Source organism: Giraffa tippelskirchi, chromosome 5 (assembly GCF_054371585.1).
Source record: "Giraffa tippelskirchi isolate mGirTip1 chromosome 5, T2T-mGirTip1v1.2.pri, whole genome shotgun sequence".
NCBI classification, from domain to species: Eukaryota; Metazoa; Chordata; class Mammalia; order Artiodactyla; family Giraffidae; genus Giraffa; species Giraffa tippelskirchi.
In genome coordinates this window covers 16,285,005-16,309,281 of record NC_137279.1, presented here as the reverse complement: position 1 = coordinate 16,309,281, position 24,277 = coordinate 16,285,005, and the positions used below count along the sequence as shown (strand labels likewise).

The following is a 24,277-nucleotide window of genomic DNA, read 5'->3' as shown; positions in this document are numbered from 1 at the left end:
CCCAGGGGAAAAAAATGCCATTCCATTCCCAGCCTTCTCACTTCCTTCCTCCTCCCTGTTAAAAACCAAGGGTTACGCTTTAATTCAGGGGCAGGAAATCACTTCAGAAAACTCATTCTGATGCTGCGATCCGGCTCTTTAATCGCCGGGGACCGTGTCAGCCCCCCCCTGACACCCCGGGAACTCTGCTCGGAAAGCCCTGGAGCCGGCCGCGAGCAGCACCGGGCATTAGCGGGGCGGCCTCGCGGCGGGGGCGGTGAGGAGCCTGCGGGCAGCTCCCCTTCCTCCGCAATGTCGGGTCCCTAAGGTCCCCGCCCCGGGGCGCGGCCCGCTGGACACCAGGTCGGACACCTGGCGTGGCTGGGACCCACGCTACCGCCGCACAGACCGCACGGGGCCCAAGGGCCAACTCCGAGCGTCCTCGCCCCTCAGGCATCGCCCCTATAAGACCCCTCCGTTGCCCCCGCCCCCAACCCCGAGTCTTCCTGGGGACTCGGGGCCAGGGGACCCTACTATCCATCTCCCGGCTGGGCGCCGGCTCTCTCGGGCCTCCGCGGCCCTCCCGGCATGCACCTCCCCGTCGCCCCGCCCTCCCCGTCGCCCCGCCCTCTCTCCCGACCCCGCCCACCCCTCGCGCCCCTCCAGGCCCCTCCCCCACCGACCGCGCGCCGCGGGCTCGAGCGCGAGGTGCCGCCGCGAGTCTCCGGGGCGGACGCGCAGTCCACGGCGTGCGCGGAGGGCCGGGGAGCGGCTGAGAGGACGCCGGGGTTGGGCTTCCTCCTCGGCCATACCCCACCCCACCGTGCCGACCCCACCCCCAGCTCCTTCCTCCCCGGGGGCGCGCGCGCGCCCGCGCGCGCGGGCACACGCTCGGAAGTCGGGGGTCGGCGCCGAGTTGCGGGCTGTGTCCCGGGTGGGAGAGAGGTGCGCGGGGAGCAGCGCTCAGCGAGCTGCGCGGTTCTCGCCCGGGGCGCCCACCCGCCCGTTTCTCCGGTGGCACAGCCGCCGCCACCGCGCGTCCGGAGAGCCCGGTCACTGGGCCCCGAGGCTGAACCCGCGCGGAGCGGCCTCCGAGGGACGCCGCCGGGCGAGAGGAACGCACCCACTCCCTGGCCTTTGCCGTGGCCCAGCGCGGGGGCGGCGGAATGAGGGGCAGCGACCGGGCCGCGGCGGCGCCGCGGCCGCGGGGCCGCGTCTGGCCGGTGTTGGCCGTGCTGGCGGCCGCCGCGGCCGGCTGCGCCCGGGCAGCCATGGATGAGTGCACGGACGAGGGCGGGCGGCCGCAGCGCTGCATGCCCGAGTTCGTCAACGCCGCCTTCAACGTGACCGTGGTGGCCACCAACACGTGCGGGACTCCACCCGAGGAGTACTGCGTGCAGACCGGGGTGACCGGGGTCACCAAGTCCTGTCACCTGTGCGACGCCGGGCAGCCCCACCTGCAGCACGGGGCAGCCTTCCTGACCGACTACAACAACCAGGCGGACACCACCTGGTGGCAGAGCCAGACCATGCTGGCCGGGGTGCAGTACCCCAACTCCATCAACCTCACGCTGCACCTGGGTAAGCAGTGACAGCCCCGTGTCTGTCCCCTGCTGCTGCCTTGCCCGCAGCCCGGCTCCCGGGCCACATTCACCCCCTGGTCCAACCTGGACAGGAGCCCGAAGAGCCGCGTGCCGGTTCTCTGCTCCCCAGCCTGGGCCACACAGAAATTCCCTTCTCCAGCTTCTACGCTAGATCTAACACCTAACTTCCCGCGAGCCAAGATGCTTCCCGCCAGCATCTCTCTGCTTTCCTCTTCTAACTTAGCCGGCTTTTCCTTCCTTAGATTATTCGCCGTTTCGGCTTCTTTGGTCCCTCTTTCCTGAAGCATGAATCAGAAACCCTCCTCGCCCCCCTCTCCTTGTCCGCCTTAAGCACTTTTACCTTGTTTAAAAGTCTTTCTCTCCAGGGTTGAGGGTGATTGCTGTTTGCTCTGCTGAATACGCTAGAGAGGAAAGGTTAAGGGGATTTGAGGGAAGCAAATGCCTTTACTACCGCTGTTGCCTGCGTGTAATTAAAGTAGAAATTCACTTTTAAAGTTACTGTTCTTGAAAGTTGTTCATCTTTAATGAAGGGCCACAAAGCGATTTCACTGCTGATCTCGGTAGGGAGAAAACAAAAGGAAGTATCTGCACCCACTGCAATTGTTGGGTGAAGTTTGGTCCCTGAGTAAAAAGGCTCTCCTCACTGCCTTCTCTTTTGCTTTGATTCAAGGCAAGTGTAGAAGCATGTGTGAGTGACTGTTTAGAAATCAGGAAAGGGATGTATAGAAAACTTCGTCGCTGGGTGGTAGATGAGGATGGACGTGTTTATCTCAAAGAGTTGCATGAAAAATCATGTTTGACTGGGTCAGTTTTTCTTCATCATTGGAATATACAAACAAGCTGAGTGATTCATCATTGTGTTTAATAGAGTAACATATGCATAAGAAACTGACATTTGACATGTAGAGCTTCAGCCTCAGTTAGGTTGAAAGCTATGATTTTACTGATAGCTGGTAGTAATGAACTTCCAGAGAGAACAGGGTGCCAAGCCATTCTTCTGTCAAATCAGGATAGTTCTGTAAGGCTGGAAACATGATTTGGGGAATCTTTGAAAGGAACTGTTTGGCGGGCACATGGTTCTTTTGGTTGTGATTCTGTATTTTTCTTTCCACTGCTCTCTGGTACATTAAGTTTTATGTAAGTGTCAAGATTCCAGAGAAAGTACTTGAAAAGTGAAGTTAAATTACCGTGTGTGGAGTAAGTTTTAGAAAAGCAGTATTTAGCACCTTTGTAGTAAATATTTTATTTGTAGACACATCATTAGGAAGATGAAACTTTTCAAAAATACGTTTATAAACTGGAACTCTGAGGCACCCGGTTTTCAGAGATGGAAGAAGTAAACAGTTCAGTTTTTCAAAAGTATTGGAAACATATGGAGCTAAACTGTATGGTGGAACAGGTGCCCTGCTGAAGATTCTGCAAGAGACCAAGGGCCTCCCAAGACCTTGTGGGGATGCTCTTAGCTCTTTTCTCCTAAGTGTTATGTTTTTAAACTTGGCCAGAACTATTTTTGAAATTTATATCCATTTATTTTTGTTTAAATTTTTGTTTTGTTAAAGTTTCTGTGTAGAATTTTGAATCCCCACGAAGTCTTATTTCATCTGTTTTGAAATATTAAACATTTCAAAGCAAAAGCATGGCCTCAATGTCTCACATGCCTGAGATTCATTTGAAAACTGCATAAGAATCTCTCTTATTTAGGTAAAGATAGGGCTGTCAGTCTGGACATTCTGAATTTTCTGCTGTGAGCATTTGTTGTTGTTGAGTCACTAAGTCGTGTCCCACTCTTTGTGACCCCATGGACCATAACCTGCTAGGCTCCTCTGTCCATGGGATTTCCCAGGCATGAATACTGGTGTGGGTTGCCATTTCCTTCTCCAGGGGATCTTTCCGACCCAGGGATCAAACCCCAGTCTCCTGCATTGACAGGCGGATTCTTTACCATTGAGCCACCTGGGAAGCCCTTGATCACTGTGTAGTGAAAGGTTATTTCAGGTGATGGTGTAGGAAGGTAGATTACTCAGTGATTACTTCTCTGTTACAAAGATAATGTGTTGGGTAAGACAGTATCTGTCAAGTTAGGTTGCTACTCCTGGGCGACAGATACATGAACTTTGGGTACTAGTGATTGAATGCTTGAAAGACTTTTTTCTCTGAAAATATTATATATGCTTGAACTTGTTTTGCTGAAAAGTTCTTCAGTTTTTGGTAACATTTTTGCTAAATGAAGTTCATAAAACTATAGATTTAAAACTTCTAGGTAAAATGTTACCGAAAGTAGTTTTCATACAAGTGCTGTAAAAACATTTTCTTTAAGCTTTTTAGGCGGACAGTTTCTAAAAAACTTGACAAGAACTTAATTGTACTTGTTCTTGGAAGGGGAGGGAGATTTGTGTGTAGTGGGGTTAGATGTCTCAATCTCTCTCTCTTTCCCGTTTCTTTTTTAATGACAAGGATATATGTATTCATGCATGTTATGATCTCTAACTTATGGCAGATAGACAGGGTTTTATGTATTGGATATTCAATGTATTCACTCCCTAACTCCAGTTACTCCATGGGCTCTAGCTAACTAATTATTTCCCATGAATTCAAGGACCATGACTGTTTGTGCATCTATTAAATCTCCCATCCAGTTCAGATTTCACATACCCTTAAACAAGTGATGCATATTGTGCTCTGCCCTTACAGAGCATGTGAAACTACAGGAGCAGTGTGAAAGAACTATGTATGGCCACCACTTTTCTAGCTTTCCTTTTAATGTTGAACTTTAAACACAGTAAACTTTAAAATAAGCAAAGTCAGTTCTCACTTAAGTAGTCACAAGAAATATACATACTTTGCCACTAATCCTAAGCCTTTTTTTTTTTACTGTAAAAGTGAAACATGACATAATGAATTAAAACAGTATAATGACTAGTGTGTACTACATCTCTAGTTGCTAAGTTGCCCTGGAGACTGTTGCTCACAATTTCTTTTGTAACCTTCCAGAAACTTTTCATGCATACACATGTATGTATAAAATTACATGATCATTTTAACTGGTCCTTTTTTTGGGTGGTGAGGCATATTTTAATAGATGGCAGGTACAAATTAGATGGTTGTACCATTATCATCACTTGTATGAAAGCCAGGGAAATCAGCGCTGATTCTGAAAGCAGCCATGTCTGAAGCACCACATACAGTAAACCAGGGTACAGGGTGTAATGTATCCTTAGATATAATGAGTTACAGTTGCTGTGGGATTCAGAACCACATTTTCTGCCTGTTGTGAAGAGAAATCTCAGCAAGGCACCCTTTTCTAAAAAGAAGTTTTTCTTAGTTTGCCTTCAACTTGTGGATCTTCTCTCCTGACTTCTATATGAATTATTCAACTACTTTTTGAAAGTTTAGCTTTTGGGTTATAAGCAGGGTAGTTGATAGTAAGATTGTAGCTGAGAACTTGCCTCTTATTAAACAACCTGTTTAATTAACTTGGTAGTCATTTGTAGGTAACTTGGCAAACTGGGTCTTGATCTTGGAGGAGGGTACCTTTCCCTCTTTCTAAAAACAATTATATTAAGGAAAAGAGTGCTTATAAAACCAACTCAGTCAAAGTTTATGGAACTCCTAAAGTTTACACCAAGACCAGATTGGTGTCCAAGTTTGCTATAAGTTTCAGGAACAAACAGTGATTAAATGATGCTTTTAAGCTGTATCTAAGATACTGTTTTTTTTGGTGTCTAAACTAGAATAATCGCCATATAAGGAAGGATATTGCACTTTATTCTATTTGGTCCCTTCGTGTATATTTAACAGGAAAAAACGGCAATTTTTTTCCCCAGGAAAATCTTTGCAAGGTAGGTTCTGACTCTGTCAGAACCCTGGTGACTTCACTGTGGTATTTGTGTACCCCGAGGGGACACTATTTTAGTTTGTCCCACAAAGGCCTGATTTACATTTTGCAGGTTTCAACTTGAGAAGTTAAGGAGCTCTTCTTTAATGGCCAGCAGTTGGTGAACACAGTTTTATAAAGTTGCTGTTGGCTGGTTTCCTATTCTACAATTCACTGCTTTTTCTCTAAATACCTTCTTCATGTTTCTAGAGTATTCAGAAAAACAATTTACACATTAGGAGAAAATTCTGGAGCTGTAAGTTCCCTTCCACCCATGATTTTGTCATTGACCACATTTGTGGGAGGGACAAAGCTTCACTATTTCAATTCTAAATCCTCTTAGGAAGTCAGATATACCTTTTGCTATTCACTCCTTAGCCTTGTGCATACATTCTCACGTTACTTCCAAATATTCTGCAAACATATTTTAAATACCTACTAAATACATGGTGCAGTACCTGACAGAAAAGTGTAGAAGATGGAAGGTCCATTCTTCAGAAGTTTATACTTGATTAGATGGAATTTTGGCTTCCCTGATGACTCAGATGGTAAAGAATCTGCCTGCAATGCAGGAGACTCGGGTTCAATCCCTGGGTCAGGAAAATCCCTTGGGGAAGGGAATGGCAACCACTCTAGTATCTTGTCTGGAGAATTCCATGGACAGAGGAGCCCGATGGGCTGTAGTCCATGGGGTCGCAAAGAGTCAGATACGACTGAACAACTAGCACTTTCAATTACTTTCATTTGGAATTTTCATACCCAGATGTAATGCCATTAACAGTACTAAATCAGGAGTGCCTTTGTAGTATTTTAAAGCATCCAGTCAATCACTGATTAGATTTTCGTAACTCATTGAGGGAAGGCGAAGATGAGCCCGAGGTTGTGATTTGCCAAAAATTACAGTGGAGGTAGGTTTTTGAGTCAGTCTGACATAATAGCTCCTTTAGCTCTTAGCTTCTCTAACAGATCTCTCAAAAGAATGACTAGTTTATTCCAGGGCAACTTTAAAATACAAGTTCATGTATATACTGATTCAGAGATACCAAACTCCCTTGGTTTTCCTTCTGCTTCTGTTCCTTTTCAGTTAGTTTCTGAATTTCTTTTTTCTTTTTCATGTTACTTACTCTTCCTAAATGAACTTCTCTTAATCACAAGGCTTTCATTACTGTTGGCAAATCAGTGAATTCTAAATTCACATTTTCAGGACAGTTTCTTCTCCAGGTTGGACATGGTCAGTTTGGGACGTCCAGAGGTCATGTCCAAAACTAAATTCATTCCTTATTGTCTTATCCAGTTCAAAGCTGTATCTTAATGAAATGAAGATACAGCTAAATTACTGTTTAGCCCTGAGACTGTCATCCATTTCTTTTGCCAAAGACCATGCTTTATAAGCGTCAGTAAAGATTACTGTTTGGCCAGCGGATAGCATCGACTGGTGAAAGTCTCTGGGCAGCTGTAACTCCACCACTTTCTTTCCCACCCATCCTTACTGCAGTCTGACCAAGACACCGCTTTCACTTCCTGTATCCAGCTATTATGTCTCTTGGATCCTTATCTTTATCTTGCTTTACTGTAGCTCCCCGTGGAATTCTACCTTGATTACTGCAGCAGCTTGCTAACTAATTTGGTGGTCCTTCTGCCTCCAGTTTTGCTCTGTCTATTTGGGGAGCCATTGCTTGGGACTGAGCACTGGTTCTAAAATGCAAATCTGTTGATGTTATGTCCTAGCTAAAAATTTCTGCAGTGGTTCCTCAAGCCTTTAAGATAAAGTCCAGATACCTTGTCATGCCGTATAAGGTACTTTGGGATCTGGACTTTTTTAAACTTCTAGGCTTATCTTTTGTCATTTCATGTTCTCAGAGGGTTCCTTCTCTGGTTTGGGACACTTCTCCCAGGTGTCACCACCTTTAGGAACCCTTCCCCTGTTTGTTTCTCTTATCCCTTTCCATCCTACTCCCTGGCCTGGATTAGATCTTGCACTCACACCACCCTGTAGGTATCGACCACAGCGCTTATCACATGGCATTGCCTTGTTTCTTTACTTTTCTCCACTTGTAGACCAGGAGGTTTTAGAAGGCTGGGTTGGAGATTTATGTTTTTAGTTTAGTTGAATATAAGGTTAGTTAATTGCTTGCTATGCTATGCCTCAGCACCATACAGATTCCTGGGTGTATAATGATTCATTGGACATTGCTCTGACCTCCTGGAACTTGTGGCTTAGATGTGGAGTCCTAGGTCTCTCTCCTGGGTGTGGGCAAATTATAGCCCACATGCTAAATCCAGCCCTGGGCTGCCGCCTATTTTTATATGGACCATGAGCTGAGAACAGTTTTTACATCTTTAATTGGTTGAAAAAATCAAAAGAAGAAAAATATTTTATGACACATGTAAATTATATGAAATTCCAATTTTAGTATCTGTAAAATTCGTTTGAAACACAGTCAAGTTCATTTATTAACATATTGTCTCTGGCTACTTTTGCACTACAAAGGCAGAGTTGAATGTGTCAATATGTCCTGGCCCACAAAGCCCAAAATGTTTACTCTCTGACCCTCTACAGCATGAGTTTGGTGACCTCTGCTTTAGACAGATACATTCAATGTTACGTAATAAGCTTTTAGGTAAAAGGTGCACACACAGCGAGCATTCACTTGGTTCACCATTTGTAGGGACGCTGGAGGGTTTACATCTTCAGTGCTTAACAGTCTGTCTGCATAGTGTTCAATAGGTATATGAAAAATGAGTAAATAAATGAATACCTGAACTATAAGAAGCCCCAAAACACTCCACATTAATTTACATTCTTCTCAGTAACACTTTTGAACTTGAATTTGTTATCAGTGCCATCTCTTCATTTTCTTGAGCTATATGCCACTGTTAATATGGTCCAAAGTGGTTTTATTTCTATAGCTTTAAAGAAAAGTACTAAGTTGGTTGTGGAACTAATACGAAATTGAAAGATCTGTGATTGTCCTTTTTTGGGGCAAAAATTAGACTTTTATATGATTTAAAGTTAGCTGGATAAATTTTATGAGTAAACTAGATGCTCAGATTTGAATCTCCCTTGTGACTGTTCCTGAAATTTTAATGTTAATATTGTGTATTTTTTCTTTAGAAATGGACATAAATTTTATTTTAAAATATGTATTCACATGTCTATTGTTGAAATAGACTCTAAAAGGCTATTATTAAGCAGTTGTGGGGAAGGGTTGCAGTGTATTTGCTTATTGTGCGTGGCATTTTTAGTTTATTTAACTCATTGGGGTGCAGTTGGAATACAGGCTTACTGAGGCATGCCTTCTCTACAGGATAGTGAAGAACCACATTAAAGTGGTTAGACAGATGAATAATAACCACTTATTTGTCTAGAGTTAACAGGCAGCAGAACCAACAGATGCTTCTTTCCTTGGTTCTTGTTTCCAGCTGTATGTAATTGACAGCTCTGATGCTGTTCTGTTTGAGTTTTAGGGGAAAGTGTCAAAGTTTAGAGCAGAGCTGTTTATTTTTACTGTCCAAAATTCTGGAGGAGATTGTTAAAAATAAGAGATTATGAATCTGTCCCTTATTTTAAACTGTCATTTCAAAGGGTAAAATTTCAAAATGACTATGTGCTAGTTCTGTTCCTTTGTCTAGATTTTTTGCTTTAAGATTTGTAAGAGCCCCTTGCTAAGATTTGCAAACCTCACCTTTCTTATAAAATGGTAAACTTAGATGTTGCTCATTCAGGCCTAAAATGGACAGCTTGCTAAAAGGGGTTAGCAGAAAACTCATTTATAGAAATGTTGCTGAGGTTTTAGAGTTTTGTGCCAGACTGTGGTGACACTAATTAAGTACATCTGTCTTTCTTTCCATGGACTCTTCCAGGGGGGCCAGCCTAAAATAACTGGGTCCAGTCAGCCTGGTGCCCTATGCAGCTACATATTCATGAATAAAATAAAGCAGACTTATCTCTTTCTTAGACAGTGGTGCTCTCAGATCTCTTGTGGCGAGGCTGGGAGATGAATTAGGGGATTTACATTATTTCTTTTAAAGCTTAGGAGTTGTACATTCCCTCAGCTCCCTTCTTTTACTCTTTGTTTCCAGCTGCATGGCTGCTTCCTATTATATTGCAGTCAACATTGGATTTTTGCTGTATCATCTTTTTTTGATTTCTGTTATTTTATCTTCTTTCTGTTTTGCAAATTTTTGAAAGTAAAAATTCAGAATCAGCCTCCTTCACTTTTTAAAAAAGTTTTTTGAAGTAAAAAATACAAGTGGTCCTGTGTAGAGTTAGGGACTCAATGAATTTTGTTCGTGATGATAAACAGTGTACATGAAGAATGATTGCCCATGGCAGTGACTAAAGAGATGCCTTTAGTGTTTTCAGAGACATGACCAATGACCAGGTTTTCTTTTTCTCCGTTATATTTCTCACTTTACATTCTGTATCTTGACTTTCATGGAGATTACATAGGTGTATACATAAATACAGATTCAGAGCCGTACATTTAATATTTGTGCACTTCATTGTATGTGAATTTTTCAAATTAGAAAAAAGAGTTAAGAAACATTTCAGTCTTCTAAAAAAAAATATATAGGTGATTTTGTTAGTTTGAGGTGTGATTTTGGTTTAAAATAGGAGAGCACAGAATCTGAGACTTAATCTAAACTCTATTTCTCTTACCGTCTTTCTATGCCACCAGCAGTTGCTGGCATTAATAGGCATTAAGAAGTGTTTTTTTGAATGAAAGGATGAACAAGCCAACCAGCTGATCTTCATTGAAGTGTCAGCTGATTTTAACTGACGTACCCACAGAGTAGGTTCAGAAAAGCAGTCGGTTAAGCTTCATAGTAAGCCTCAGGAGGTGGAGTGTGGGCAGGTGTGCAGGGCGAGCAGTTCTTTTTGCTCTTCTCATCACTACCTTTAACCAAGTAAGTCTTGGTTAGTTACCCCTCTGGGTAGTAATAAAAGATGACTGGTGAGTGCTCCGAGGTGGAATAGGTTGAGTTCAGGTTGGAGTTCAGATCTGCCTTGGGTAGCTTACACTCTTGTCACCTTGCTATGTTAGAACAAGCCTGGTAAGTGATGGAGAGCTGAAGAGGGCCTTTTAACGGGGCAGTGAAATGAAAGTACACCCAACGGGAGTACTGAGTCTGCTTTCTCTGACAGATCTCTGCTTGAGCTCTGGATTTGGATTGTTTCTTTAAAAAGGATCTTTGCACTTATTTGTGAAAAACAGAGGATTGTTAGCAATGGAAAAATACTAGGTTTTGGGTGCTTATACTAGCTTTATATTTAGCTGTTAACACTTCTAGGAATTTCTAAGGAATTTATTGAATTTCAGAATGAGATTCTGTGTTTTGTCAGTGTCTACCGATAGGAAAAGTGTACCATATACCCCGTTTCCTGAAGGGTGGTCGGGGAACGCTACCTTATCTCCTTTCTGCCTTATCCATGACTCCTTTCTGGTTGTCAAGAATGGCTGAGTTAGTTCAGTTGCTTACTTTTTCTGACATCTTTAAAGATTAAGTCTTCAGGGCCATCTCCAGTTTCTATTTCATTTCCTCTGCTTCAAGTCAACTCTCTTACATTGTGGCTCTTTTGTTACTCATGTTTGCTAACTGAATAGGTGTAACCACCTTTTATTGATTGATAAATAACTGCTGTGGTCCTGGGAGATTTCTTTGTCGATATTTCCTCTTTCAGGCTCAAAAGTGACTCCCTTCACCTTGATTTCTGTAAAGGTTAGTTTATAAATCTACAACTCTGTCTGTCTAATCTGTCTTATTTGTGTATCTATCTGTCATTCTGTGTTTATCTCTTTAGGTTCCCCAGAGCACTCCTGAACTAAGGTTCAATCAGGGAATTCCTAGATCCCTTAAAATTAATTTTTTTTTGCTTTCTCTCTGAAGAAGGGGGTTGTATTTCCCACTTGGATTTTGTATTTTGGATTCCTCCCCCACAGCATACTACCTCCACTTCTACTAAGATGAAGTATTACTTAATCACAGTCCTGCTTTCTCTGCTTTCTTTATAGGCCTGCTTTGTACACATTGCATTTCTGTGACACAGGCATCACATCAAGTGACTGATGATTTTTAAATTCACATTTCTTATGAAAAGGATGGCACTCATTGCTACATTCTAGGCTGAGTATTGGGCTTAAAATGCCCCCACGCCTTTTGCCACTTGGGAAAATACAGAAGCATAAGTATGGGTTTTTCCATCAACTGTCTTCAAAGAGAATAAAAGGATGTTAAGTATTTCCAAGAGAAGAGCTTCACAGTGTTTGAAAAAGGGGTCATGACAGCTTGTTGAAAATGAGTTGAACAGCTTCTATTGCACTTTCTGTTCATTGGCAGGGACTGAGAAGTGATATTTTCCTGCTCTGGCAACAAAGATCCTGGTTAGAGGCAGGAATGGTTTGCCCAGATGTTCTCAAAATCTGAGGTCATCTTATTATCACCGACTACTAAGGACTAAGTTTTAGTAGCTTGGCAATGTGAAATGATTAGATCTAGAAATGGATTTTGTTTTCTGACTCTGTCTTGGACAACTTCAGTTTTCTGGAATGTTGGCATCTCTGGACTTTTCAATATGTGGCTAACTGGAATAATTTTGGAGTTGAAAAGAGACTTAGGAAAGTTTAAGCTGTTAAAAAATGTGTTTTACAGATGGGTCCTTGCTTCATTTGCTTAATTAACTTCTTACCAAAGAAGTTAGGGTATAGTTGCCTTGGTTTAGCAGTTTATCTGTGCTTTGGTGTTGCAGTTCATCCCCTAGTGGTTCCTGCTTATGGACCTTGTTCTGACAGAACGATGACTTCTGTTGTTTTGGTGCCACTGTTTTTAGATTATTCTTATTATTTAAATGCCAGATCCTGATCTGGTAATTATGAGCATCCTGAAATCTTCATTGAAGTTGTGCTCTTTTTTGGAGGTGAGAAGAAATAGGAGGCTAAAGGTGAACATTGTTGAGGGGAGAGACAGCTGGAAACCAAAAGAGCAATTGTATACTTTAATTGCTTTGGTCATGTGGTTGCCCCTTCATGGTAAAAGGGTCATGTTCTGTGGGCTTGAGCATCTAGGATTAATTTTCAAAGTGGCCCTGTGCATAGTTGTGAATTTCTAGTGAGTATTTTAGATAAGTCATGGGATAGAAAGTCTGTTGTATCCCAGATTCTTACAACTCTGCTACAGATTATGAAAGTTTGTGGGCCCATCTGTAATGCAGCTGTAATAAAATTTGTTTACTTCATCAGGATCGCTTCAGAGGCTCAAGCTGGTTTGTTTACTGCCGTTTTCAGCATTTTTGTTGCTTGCCAAGAAATAAGTTAGCATCAGTTCCTGGTGCAATTGGGATCATTCAGTTTTGTGGCCATTCTGATAAAGCTTGGTTTTATTTTAGGCCCACTTTAAAGTTCTTGTATCCTGGCACAAGACATGGATGGTAAATCTAGTGTACCTGAAGATAGACTGTGCAAATTAGCAAACTTTCCAGATGTTTGGAGAATGTAGGCTTGTTTTTTGTGCTGTTTTTCTATGTTCTTCTGTGTGTATCTATGCTTTCCTGTTCTGTTTTTTTTTAAATAGGAAAACCCCTTGGGGAAGAGGGATCTGTTCTTTGGAATGGGGAACAAAACAAGTATTAAATTTTTTGTGAAACCTTTAAGTTGGTTTGCCATTTCTGTGAGAGAAAGGAGAGGCAGCTTTGTTCCCAAAAGGGAGACTGCTAGGAAGGCTGGTGTTGGGGTGAGACTCTGTGAAAGTAACTAAAAGGACTTCTTCACATCCCTAGTGATTTTCAGTTATGAAATGGGCCACTAATGCTCTGAATCCGCAGCCTTTTAACCACGCCTGACTAAATAGACCTTGTTTTTGAAATTCACAGCAGTGTCTAGATCCCTGCTGTCTTTTTGTCCATCCTGCTAACACACAGCTGTTTTTGTTCATGCATCATTTTATGTTCAACTGCCTGGTGACTTCCTCAGGTCCCTTTTATGGTGAATAATGGACACATGGGAGTTTGGACACCCAAGTGTGTGATTATTCAAACAGGAAGTCTCCAGGAAACACAGTAACCTTGTCAGAGGAACAGAAGGTGGTATGGGAAAGGCCATTGATGATTTTAGGCTTAAAACATCTGCAGGGAAAAATCTGACAACTTCTGAGATAAGGACATTCTGCAGCTTATAAAAGAGGTGGTTTATTTGGAACTTGTTTCATTTTTTCCCCCAGACATTTGGAGTAGTCAGCCTCCATAATCTATAACATAGAAATGCAGGTAAAAGAGAAGCAGTGTGGCATCAATGGCATTAAAAACAAAAGGAAGAACTTCCCTGGTGGTCCACTGGTTGAGAATCCACCTGCCAATGCAGGGGATATAAGTTCGATCCCTGGTCTGGTCTGAAAAGATTCCACATGTGGCAGGGCCACTAAGCCTGTGTGCTGTAACTACTGAAGCCCGCCCGCCTGCCCACCCTAAAGCCTGTGTTCTGCAACAAGAGAAGCCATTGCAATGAGAAGCCTGCGTCCTGCAACTAGAGAGTCACCCCTGCTTGCTGCAGCTAGAGAAAGCCTGCACACAGCAGTGAAGACCCAGTGTGGCCAAAAATAAATAAATTAGAAAAGAACAAAACAGGAAGGAAACTCTGTGGGTCTTGGAAAGAAGGCACAACAACTCATCTTTCCTGCAGGTAACAGTGAAGCCGTACACAGGAACAAGCAAATGACTGGGACTTGACAGGGACTGAGGGACCTGATGGGATTGGATCGGATTAAAAGAAGATTTTTTTTACAGGTCCTATGATTATTGAGCACGGAAAGAATATGAGATAAAGAAGGATGTGGATTATACATAAAAACAGTGTAGTCTAGTGGGAGAGCAATAATGAACACACTGAGACAAAATATAAAGCACTATAAGAGAAAGAACAGAAATTCCACGTGACTGCAAAGAACTGATTGTAGCTGATGAAATGACTTCTCAGATCACTTATCTGGTGACCTTTCAGATTCCTACCAGCTTTGAGTTTCCTTGATTATATGATGGAGGGCTTGTTAGAACTAGTCAAATAAATTCTGATTTTAGATTTAAAAGTGAAAATTAAATCTGGATGTTAAAGAGCTGGGTAGCTCTGCATTGACAGCAGTTTGTGTTAAGCAAGTAGAGTGATGCAGATGCTTAAGAAAAGAATTCTGGTTTTGGCTTAATTAGTGGAAGCGGTGGTATTCGAAGGAATACTAGATATGTTTGTTGTATGCTTGGAACTCTGCCCTTAATTTCCAGTCATGGTAAACATGTTCAGACAGCATGGGTGCTCCATCTTCTTGATTCCTTACCTTGTTTATTTGGTTAACTCCTAATTGTCCTTCAGAACTCATGGCAAATCTCAGTTTCTCTGGAAACATTTTGACTTATAATTCCTCCTGCCCCTCCATAGCATTTGCTGTCATGTTGTTCAGTGTCCATGTATTTGTTCATTTCTGCAAATCACTGAATATACTGCATGCCTGTGATTCAAGAGGTGCTAGATTTTACTGTTTTGTTTCCCCCATTAGACCGAATTCATTGAGGATAAGATGAATTTATTGATTTTTCAGTTCATTTACCTAATGAATATTTATTGTCTGTTAATGTAAAAAGCACTCCGGGGCTTCCCTGGTGGTCCAGTGGGTTAGAAGTCCACTTTGCAACGCAGGGGCTTCCCTGAGAGCTCAGTTGGTAAAGAATCTGCCTGCAATGCAGGAGACCCTGGTTCGATTCCTGGGTCGGGAAGATCCGCTGGAGAAGGGATAGGGTACCCACCCCAGTATTGTTGGGCTTCTCTTGTGGCTCAGCTGGTAAAGAATCCGCCTGCAATGCAGGAGACCTGGGTTCTATCCTTGGGTTGGGAAGATCCCCTGGAGAAGGGAAAGGCTACCTGCCCCAGTATTCTGGCCTGGAGCATTCCATGGGGTCGCAAAGAGTCAGACGTGACTGAGCGACTTTCACTTTGCAATGCAGGGGCGCCCAGTTCCATCCCTGATCAAGGAAGATCCTACATGCCTCAGAGCAACTGAGCCGTCCCTCTAGAGCCTGTGCGCAACTACTGAGCCCATGCACCGCAACTACTGAAGCCTGCATGCTCTAGAGCATGTGCTCCGTAACAGGAGAAGCCACTGCAGTGATAAGGCCGTGCACCGCAACTAGAGAAAGCCTTTGGGCAGCAACAAAGACCCAGTGCAGCCAAAAAATAACTAAATTTTTTAAAAGGCCCTGCGAGGTGCTGAAGATGGGACAGAAAAGAAGACCTAGAGCTTAACTTCTGGGTGAAACAGAGGACCTGACCCTAAGAGGGGTGTGTTGACTTTCTTTATTACGTTGGCTCGTATATTCTTAGTGTATTGCATAATACCTTTCATATACTAGTAAGTGCTCAAAAGTTTGCTGAATGAATGAATTCCTGTTTCTGTGAGGCACCAGCTGTAGAATGCAGAGAATTCCTGTTTCTGTGAGGCTACAGCCGTAGATTGCAGATAAAAGAGAGAAATAGTAATTTTGTTTAGGTTTTTCTCAAGATAGAGTTTGCCTTTTACATAGGGTTATTGAAACTGGCTCAGGTGGAGGGGAATGGCTGGTCCATGATGTAGCTCCCTCACTGGTGTTGTTGGGTGAAGACTGAGCTATAGTAAAGAGCTCTGACAGTAAAGTCGTTCAAGAAATATACAGGTTTCTCTTTCACGTGGTGGTCCTGAGTGGTCAGCAGTGTAGCTGTGATCCACGCAGACATTCTGGGGCCCAGGGTCCTTTCATCTTCTTAATCTGCAATTCCTTAGGGTGCTGTCCTCATGTGTGTGTTTGAAGCTGGTGATAGGCACCTCTTTTTTCTAAAAGGGAAGATACTGCTGAGGTGTGTATGCTTAATTCTCAAGACCAAGACCCTGCAGAGTACACATCACTATATCATCTGCCATTGGAGAGCACTTAGTCACCTGGCCACTCATTGGAGGCAGAGAAATGTAGTCTGGTTGGGCAGCCAGAGCCAGCTGCAAATCTGTTACAGTGACGGAGGCAGGGAGCAGGGGGCTGGCATTGCTCCTGTTGTTGTTCAGTTGCTTAGTCGTGTCTGACTCTTTGTAACCATGGACTGCAGCACGCCAGGCTTCCCTGTCCTTTACTATCTCCTGGAGTTTGCTCAAACTCATGTCCACTGAGTCAGTGATGCCGTCCAACCATCTCACCCTCTGTAGCCCCCTTCTCCTCCTGCCCTCAATGTTTCCCAGCATCCGGATCTCTTCCAGTGAGTTGGCTCTTTGCATCAGGTAGTGTTGTGCCTGCCAGTCCCTGCGCTGTGGAATCCTCTCTTTCCTGAGTTTTGGTCTTCCTGAAGTGCGTTCTTCAGAGGATCCTCTCCTGTGGCTAGCAGTTTTAGAAAGTGGATTTAGAAAAATGAGCAGACATGCTCTCTGCAGACCTTCACACCCTCGGTCCTCAGGAGAAGAGCCGCTGAAGACTAGGGGTGCATGCTCAGCCTGCTCTTCTCAGTTGCAACATTCACTCCCTACCTCTGCAAAATTCATTTGGTTCTGAGATACCAGTTTTTATTCCCATGGTCCCATCTTGACACTGAGATCTCACTGTAGTAGCGTCTGGTACTTGCACTGATCGGCTTTGTATCACATTCATCTTGGAGGAGAAGCACATCCTTGCAGGATCATTATATCTGGATTTACTTGACAGCAGTGATCATGTTTACCTTCCGTCGTGATGGATGAATGAACGCTGTTTTAAAATCCGGATGTGTTTCAGAAACAAGCACTCCGGAAATAATAAAACAGAGCCTATTGTTTGTACCACTTACTGGTCGCTTGAACATACAGTCTTGTTCTGGGATATTTTTAAATGCGTATTTATCTTTTCCTTCAATATGGGTTGAGTTCACTGAGGGTAGGAACTGTATTTTAACCATTAATTAGGTCAGAGACTTAGAGCCAGGTCCCTGACTTACAGAATTATAGTAAATTGAATAAAATCAGTGTGTATGATATAACACCCATAGTGGTGCCCCCCCAACACTTTATTAATCTCTGCAGTGAAATGTGTTCATAATTTTATGAATTAAAGGCTGATTAAAGGCTATAAGGACCTCACATGACAACCTCATGTTGTCAGATATTACGAAAATCCTCTGCTATTTAGAATTTTTTGGATTTAGAATCACAGATAAAGGATTATGGATTGTATCACATTTGATTACGTATAAGTTATAGCACTTTCACAGATAGTGATCATAAAACTACTAAAGACTATGTAAAAATTTGGCACACAACAGACATTTGATAAATTAGTTATTTTCTAAATGATTGAATAAAGTCCATTTAACAGGAACTTTTATTTCATTGAAAGGGTGAATTTCAACAGATGTATATTAAGACAGTTTGAGTGGATGGATTATTAAATTATGGTGAAATGAAAGTGTTAGTCGCTCAGTTGTGTCCGACTCCTTGCAACTCCATGGATTGTAGCCCACTGGGCTCCTCCGTCCATGGGGTTCTCTAGGTAAGCATAGTTGAGTGGGTTTCCATTCCCTTCTCTAGGGGATCTTCCTGACCCAGTGATCTAAGCCCAGTCTCCCACATCACAGGCAGATTCTTTACCATCTGAGCCACCAGGGAAGCCAAATTATGGTGACAGTAGTAGAATTTCAAATAGAGCGTTAAACATAGGTTTCAAAGAAGTAGTTTATGTTTTGTTTTTACTTGTTTTTTTGTTGAAATGCAATTTTATCTCCAGTGCCTGTGTTAGGAATGTGGCTGCTTTAAAGCACTTGAGATACTTCTTGAATTGGAAGTTAATTCTGATTTTCTTCTTGTTCTCAGAAACACATGGTTTCAGTGATGTCTGTGTGCTTGTTCTCTCCACCCTTTATCTTCCTCCCTATCTACCTACTTACAGCTTTTTTTCTTGCTACCCAGTTGTTTTAAGTCAGTAAGAAAGCAGAGTCATTAAGAATGTTTGAAGAGTCAATCATGTTGGGAATGTCTTATAAATGATTATAAATGATTGCTTTTGCCTTTAGGGTTCTCTCAGCTTTGTTTTTGCTCTCTGAAAGATTGCGATCTCCTTGAATTGACATCTTTTTCCTTTTTCTTAGACTCATTGTTTTGATTTGCTTTAACGTCCCATGCCTTCACTCCTGCCTGAATATGTATCATGTTGTCCTCTGTGCTTTATCATTCCATTTTCTTTTGAAAGGAAATTGCCTTCTCTAAAAATTCTTTTCCGCATTCTAGAAATGTGAGACAGTAGTGCTTATTGTATCACTCATTGGTCACTTGAGCATACCGTCTTTTTCTGAAATCTTTTACATGTGTGCTTATTTTGTTTCTCCATATGATCTCAGTGAGGACGGGAGCTGTGGGCCAGCAGCTCAGAGTTAGGTGCTTCATTTATGAAGGCCGTAGGCATTTGAGTATTCTTTGTCTCGATGAATCAGAAAATTCAGTTCTAAACTGAGAAGTGTAGGGCTCAATTCAACAAACATGTCCAGACTTTGTGAAAAAGTGTTTGGAAGAGGTGTGTTTATTGACCTTTGGAGAAAATCCATAGAGCTGTTTTCTCAGAATTTAAAGACATCTTCCTTGTTGTGGATAGTAGTAACGGAAGACTTGTCATTTTGTTCTGATGACCTTTCTTTTGAGACCCGAAAAAATAGCTGAGACCAACCATAATTTTGTTTCTTTTTAAGTAAGCCTTACGCTCCTTTCCAGGATCCAGAGTGCCAAGTTAAATACCTTTCTTTTTTTAGGAGAGCAGAGTTTCTCAGACTCAAACTTTTTAAGAGTTTCTGTTTCTCTAAGGATAAAGTAAGTCCTATAAAGTAGGTGTTGAAATTCCTTCTTCATGGCATTTGAAAGTTATTACAATGTAATGCTGCTGCCAAGTCACCTCAGTTGTGCCCGACTCTGTGCGACCCCATAGACGGCAGCCCACCAGTCTCCGCCGTCCCTGGGATTCTCCAGGCAAGAGTACTGGAGTGGGTTGCCATTTCCTTCTCTAAATTACAGTGTAATACTTATTATAAATTCTTAATACTAATTGTCAGTGAATCCAGGGATTTTTCCTTAAGGAGGAAATCCCGGTGTCACCTAGGCTAGTGGTCCTTAAGTACTCACCAATGGCAAACTGAATCATCTCTGGAGTTCTTTGTGTGTTTTGTCTTGTTTTGAAATACAGATGGTCAGCTGTGTGTTTTGTACTTAGAGTTAAATGCAAGACAAAATAGATGATTATGTTGTTTGTTCAGCATATGCTCTGCGTGCACAGAAATCTGGAGTAGTAGTGAACACTTCTCTGTGAAGTATTTGAGTCGCTCTAGAATCTCTGCCCACCCTCCCCACCCTAGATATCCACTACCCTGGGTTTTATGTTCTATTTCCTTGCTTTTAAAAGAAAGTAGTTTATCATCTCTAGATAGTGTATTGCTTGTTTTTGAACTTTATAAAAATGGTTTATTACTAGAACCTTGCTAGTAATCACTTAATACATTTCTAAGATGTTGTTGTAATTTTTTGTCCTTATTCCTGTGTAGTATTCTATTGTGATTATACTATAGATAATTTATTGGTTATTCTGCTGATGGACATTTTTTGGTTGTTATGACAAATAATGTTCTGTGAGCATTCTCACATGTGTCTTCTGATGCTTATGTGGGAGTCTCTCTAACTGGGTTGCTGGGTCTCAACGCATGTCACCGTTTTTATGAGATCATGCAAGTTGTTTTCCAGAGTGGTTGTACTGGGTTAGATGCTCACCAACAGTGTTAATAGGCTGTTGATCCACATTTGGTATTGTTAGAACTCTTAAATTTTGCCCGTTTGATGGTGTAAAATTATATCTCGGTTGTTTTATTTATAAGGGTGAATATCTTTTCATGTATTTATTTGTCTTTCATATTTCCTCTCCTGTAAAATGTCTCTTCATGTTTTTTGCCCATTTATTGATTTGCCTGTTTATTCATTTATAGAATTTTCCTATATTCTTGATACTAATCTTTCATCATTACGTATTTTCTGTGTCTTCTACCAGTGTGTGGTTTGTCTTTTATATTCCCCGTGATAGCTTTTGGGCATAATTTCTTAATTTTAATGTGATAATAGATTTGTGTATTGACTTTATCTTCTAAGGCAAGTCCCTTTCAAACTTATTGTTCTTTTTTACAAATATCCTAGCTGTCTTTGGGCCTTTGCTCTTAAATGTGAATTTTAGATTGAGGTTATCAAGTTCCTCAATAACCTCTATTAGGATTTTGATGGAAATTGCATTGACTTTATGCATCCATTTGGGTTGAATTGATATCTTGACAATTCCGAGTCTTTCTTTTCATGAGTGTAGTATAATTTAGTTCTTCTCTAATGAATTCCAGTAGTTTTTTCTTTAAGTGCACACTCTTTATTGCTAGTTAGAATCAGAAAACCTCTGACAAAGGCCAGTGATGTTTTATAATTCTGTCCATGTGAACTCTGCCCTTTTTCTGTTAGAATTATTCCTGGGTACATTTTTGATGTTCTTGTTATTTTAACTTTTTTCTAAATTATATTTTCTATGTCTTTGTTGCTGCATGTAAGAATGTAACTGGTTTTTTTATGTAAGATCACTTGCTTAATTCTTGCTTAATTTTCTTATTAATTCTAATTACTTTTCTTTAGACTCTTTTGGGTTTATATGTAGACAGTCATAATCTGTGAATAATAATAGTTTTGTTTCTTTTTACTGACCCTTAACTCTTTTATTTATTTTTTCTTTTCTTTGCTGACTTGAACAATATACAAATTCCTGTTTAAACATTCCCCTTAAGGACTATGATTTTTACAAAGCTTTGCTAATTTGATAGATGAGAAATGTTTTATTTTAGGTTGCATTTCTTTTGTAATCATTGTAATTGTTGACACTATTTTTTATTCTGTTGCATGATATTTATTTCTGTAAGCTGTCTCACTTTCTTTTTTTGTAAAGAGATGTGGTATTAATACAAAATCTTTTTAGCTTAGTATCTAACTATTTTGCTATTTAACCACATTAAGGAACGTTTTGGCTACAGGTTACAGTGAATTAAAATAGTTCAAATTGAGAATTCCTTGGTGACCCCGTGGTTAGGACTCCGTGTTTTTGCTGCTGAGTGCCAGGGTTCAGTCCCTGCTAGGGGAATTAAGGTCCTGCAAGGCACATGGCAGAGCCAAGGGAAAAAAAATAGCAATACCCAGATATTACTCACCTCTTTGGTAAAGTAGGTACCACATTAGTTGTTAATTCATACTGTTTGGCATGATAAATAGTATTTTGGATAACGAAAACATTGCTACTTATAAAATTTACTGAAGACTTGATCAATACATTTGTTTCTCTAAAAAACAAAGCAGACTGTCTCAGTGGCAACACCAGGAAGCACTGATAAAAAGACCTGGGTTTTAATTTGTCTTCCTAACTGAATCATCCTTGACTTCAGTTTGATAAATTTCTCAAGTTCCTGAGATGTGTTAGGCCAGTTGTCATGATTTTCCTGTCATTAACGTGGGTCATGTACTTTAAACTCTCTTCCCCCTCTTTAAAACTGGTTTAATACACTTTGAAACCTTATTTATAATCTGAGAAGTGGATTGAATTTTGAGATTTTTAGAACAAAGAATGGTAGATCTATGGGAATTTGCAGAAAGATTGTCTTGTACAGTGTAAAATGTGATAAATCTGAAGTTTTTAAAGTGTTTGGAATGGATAAGCGTCATGGATTCTGCTGTATACCCCAGGGAAGTGGTCCTCAGAGGAGTGTGGTACTGTCCCTTTCGGGGTATTTAGTATATGGGAGGCAGAGGTGATGGGGTGGAGAAGGGAGGTAGTCCTGCACAGCAAAGAATTGCCCAAGTCTTGCCCAACTTCGTGATTTCTCATGGGACATTTATGCTATTAAAAAACCTGATTATAAATATCTGAGCGTAGAACATAACTTTGTCTTTACACATAAACAGTTTTTTCCACACAACTTTATTATACATAATTTTCCATGAATACAGCCACCATATAAATAAATAGTTTTTGAGCTTAGCAAGAGGAAAGTCATTTTTCTGCCAATAGTCCCTCTCACAGAGTTCAGGTTGCTTGTTTGACACATGTGTAGGCCACACTACACTTCTAGCACTCAGAGTGATTCCGTGTGCATATTTGTATATTTAGCCTCTTTTTTTTTCCCTAAATTATCAAATGTCAAGGAAGTATTGATCGTATTCAGTTGAAATTTTGGAATTTGCTTTTACAAGTTTTCCTGCACATGGGTAATTATCGATGTGCCTATCCTGCCAGTATGTTTTTTTCTTTTGGAGCAATGAAATCATTAGGATTAGGTGAATATTTTACAAGGAAACATGCTGATAAAGTTGGCTGAGATATATCATTCTAACTTGTGTTCTCTACTTCGGCAGTCTGTAATTTGACCTGACTTGTTATACCTTCTCAGTTAAAGTGATATTTATTCTTTTCTTAAAACACTTATGGGTTCATCTGGTGTGTTACTACTTTTGCTAACACCATTTTTCTTCATTGCATTGTCCGCCTGTACCTCTGCCCCTTAATTTTCTGTACGTTGTGTATAGAAAGGCATCCAATCCTATTTTTAAAAATGCAAGCTTGGGACCTGCCTGGCAGTCCAGCGGTTAAGACTCTGCACTTCCATGGCAAAGGGCACAGATCCAATCCCTGGTTGGGAAACTAAGATCCCACATGCCACACGATGGCACAGCCAAATAAATAAATAAAAATAATTGAATAAAAATGCAGACTTACTTGTTATAAGTTGGTGTCTAGTAAAGGTGTCTGATGGCTTTGAAATGCCTTTTAATAGTGATCGAGGTCTTATCTATTGAAATGCATAGTTTCCTTTTGATTTTTGCTTTACGTTATAGGTAGACCTCCACACACACACGTGCACCCTCTCGCGAAAGTTGTGTGTTGTAGATGATAACCTATGGGTTTCATTTTGGGATGGTGAAGGGAAGGCATTGCAAAATATTTGTTGTAAAGTAAGGCTGCCGTCTGTTGGCTTGAGAATCCTCCGAAAGTGAGTCATCCTTCCACAGGTAGTTTTCTAACCAGTCTTCTGTCTCCACAGTCTCTCTCCTGTTTCTGAAATACCAGCTGTTACTTCCTCAAGTGCTATCTTGTACTGCTTTTTGGTGTATATATTGTCTCCCCAGTTGGAGACGTTGATAGGCAGGGACTGTATCTTTGATTTCTTTGCATCTCCAATGTATTAATGGTAGTTATTTGTGCCTGATGTGCACTCCAGGAGTGTTTGCTGATGTTTTTAATCTGGTTTTCCTCCATTATACTAGAAACTGAAATTGAAGAAAGTTCTCCATGATTCCTTACTAACTCTTTTTTTGGAGATTTTATTTTTTTAACTAAGAAATTTTTTTATCAAGGTACCATTGTTTTCTAACATTGTGTAAGTTGTATGTGTACAGCATTAACATTTTCACTTCTGTACAGCCTACGGTGTGCTCACTACTGAATATTTAGTTTCTCTTCATCTAAGTTTTTCAGTCTTAAGCTCTGAGTGGTGGGGTCCGAGAGTATCTGTTGCTCTGGAGTTCCCTTTGTTTCTCTCCTTTTAAGTGAGGTGATCAAAGGAATTTTTCTTCACCTGAGTTTTAAAATTCCCAATCATAAGTAGTTAGCAAATCATGTCTGCCTTAAGATGCAGCTCTGATTTTGCTGGTTAGAATAGACTAGAGATGGGCATGAGTGCTTCAACATTCCTCCCTTTGCACGTGGACTGACGTGTTACTGCTTTGACCAACAGTGGGAGAG

The 24,277-nt window shown here is 41.4% G+C and overlaps 1 protein-coding gene across 1 annotated transcript in view; it reads left to right on the top strand.

The window, feature by feature from the left end:
- The first annotated feature begins 695 nt into the window (after positions 1-695).
- The window catches only part of LAMC1 (laminin subunit gamma 1), a 121,018-nt gene continuing 97,436 nt past the window's right edge, over positions 696-24,277 (top strand). Inside the window, exon 1 of the mRNA XM_081492530.1 lies at positions 696-1,560. Within this exon, the coding sequence (XP_081348656.1) occupies positions 1,146-1,560 (415 nt within the window). The 5' untranslated portion in view covers positions 696-1,145. The remainder of the gene's footprint in view (positions 1,561-24,277) is intronic.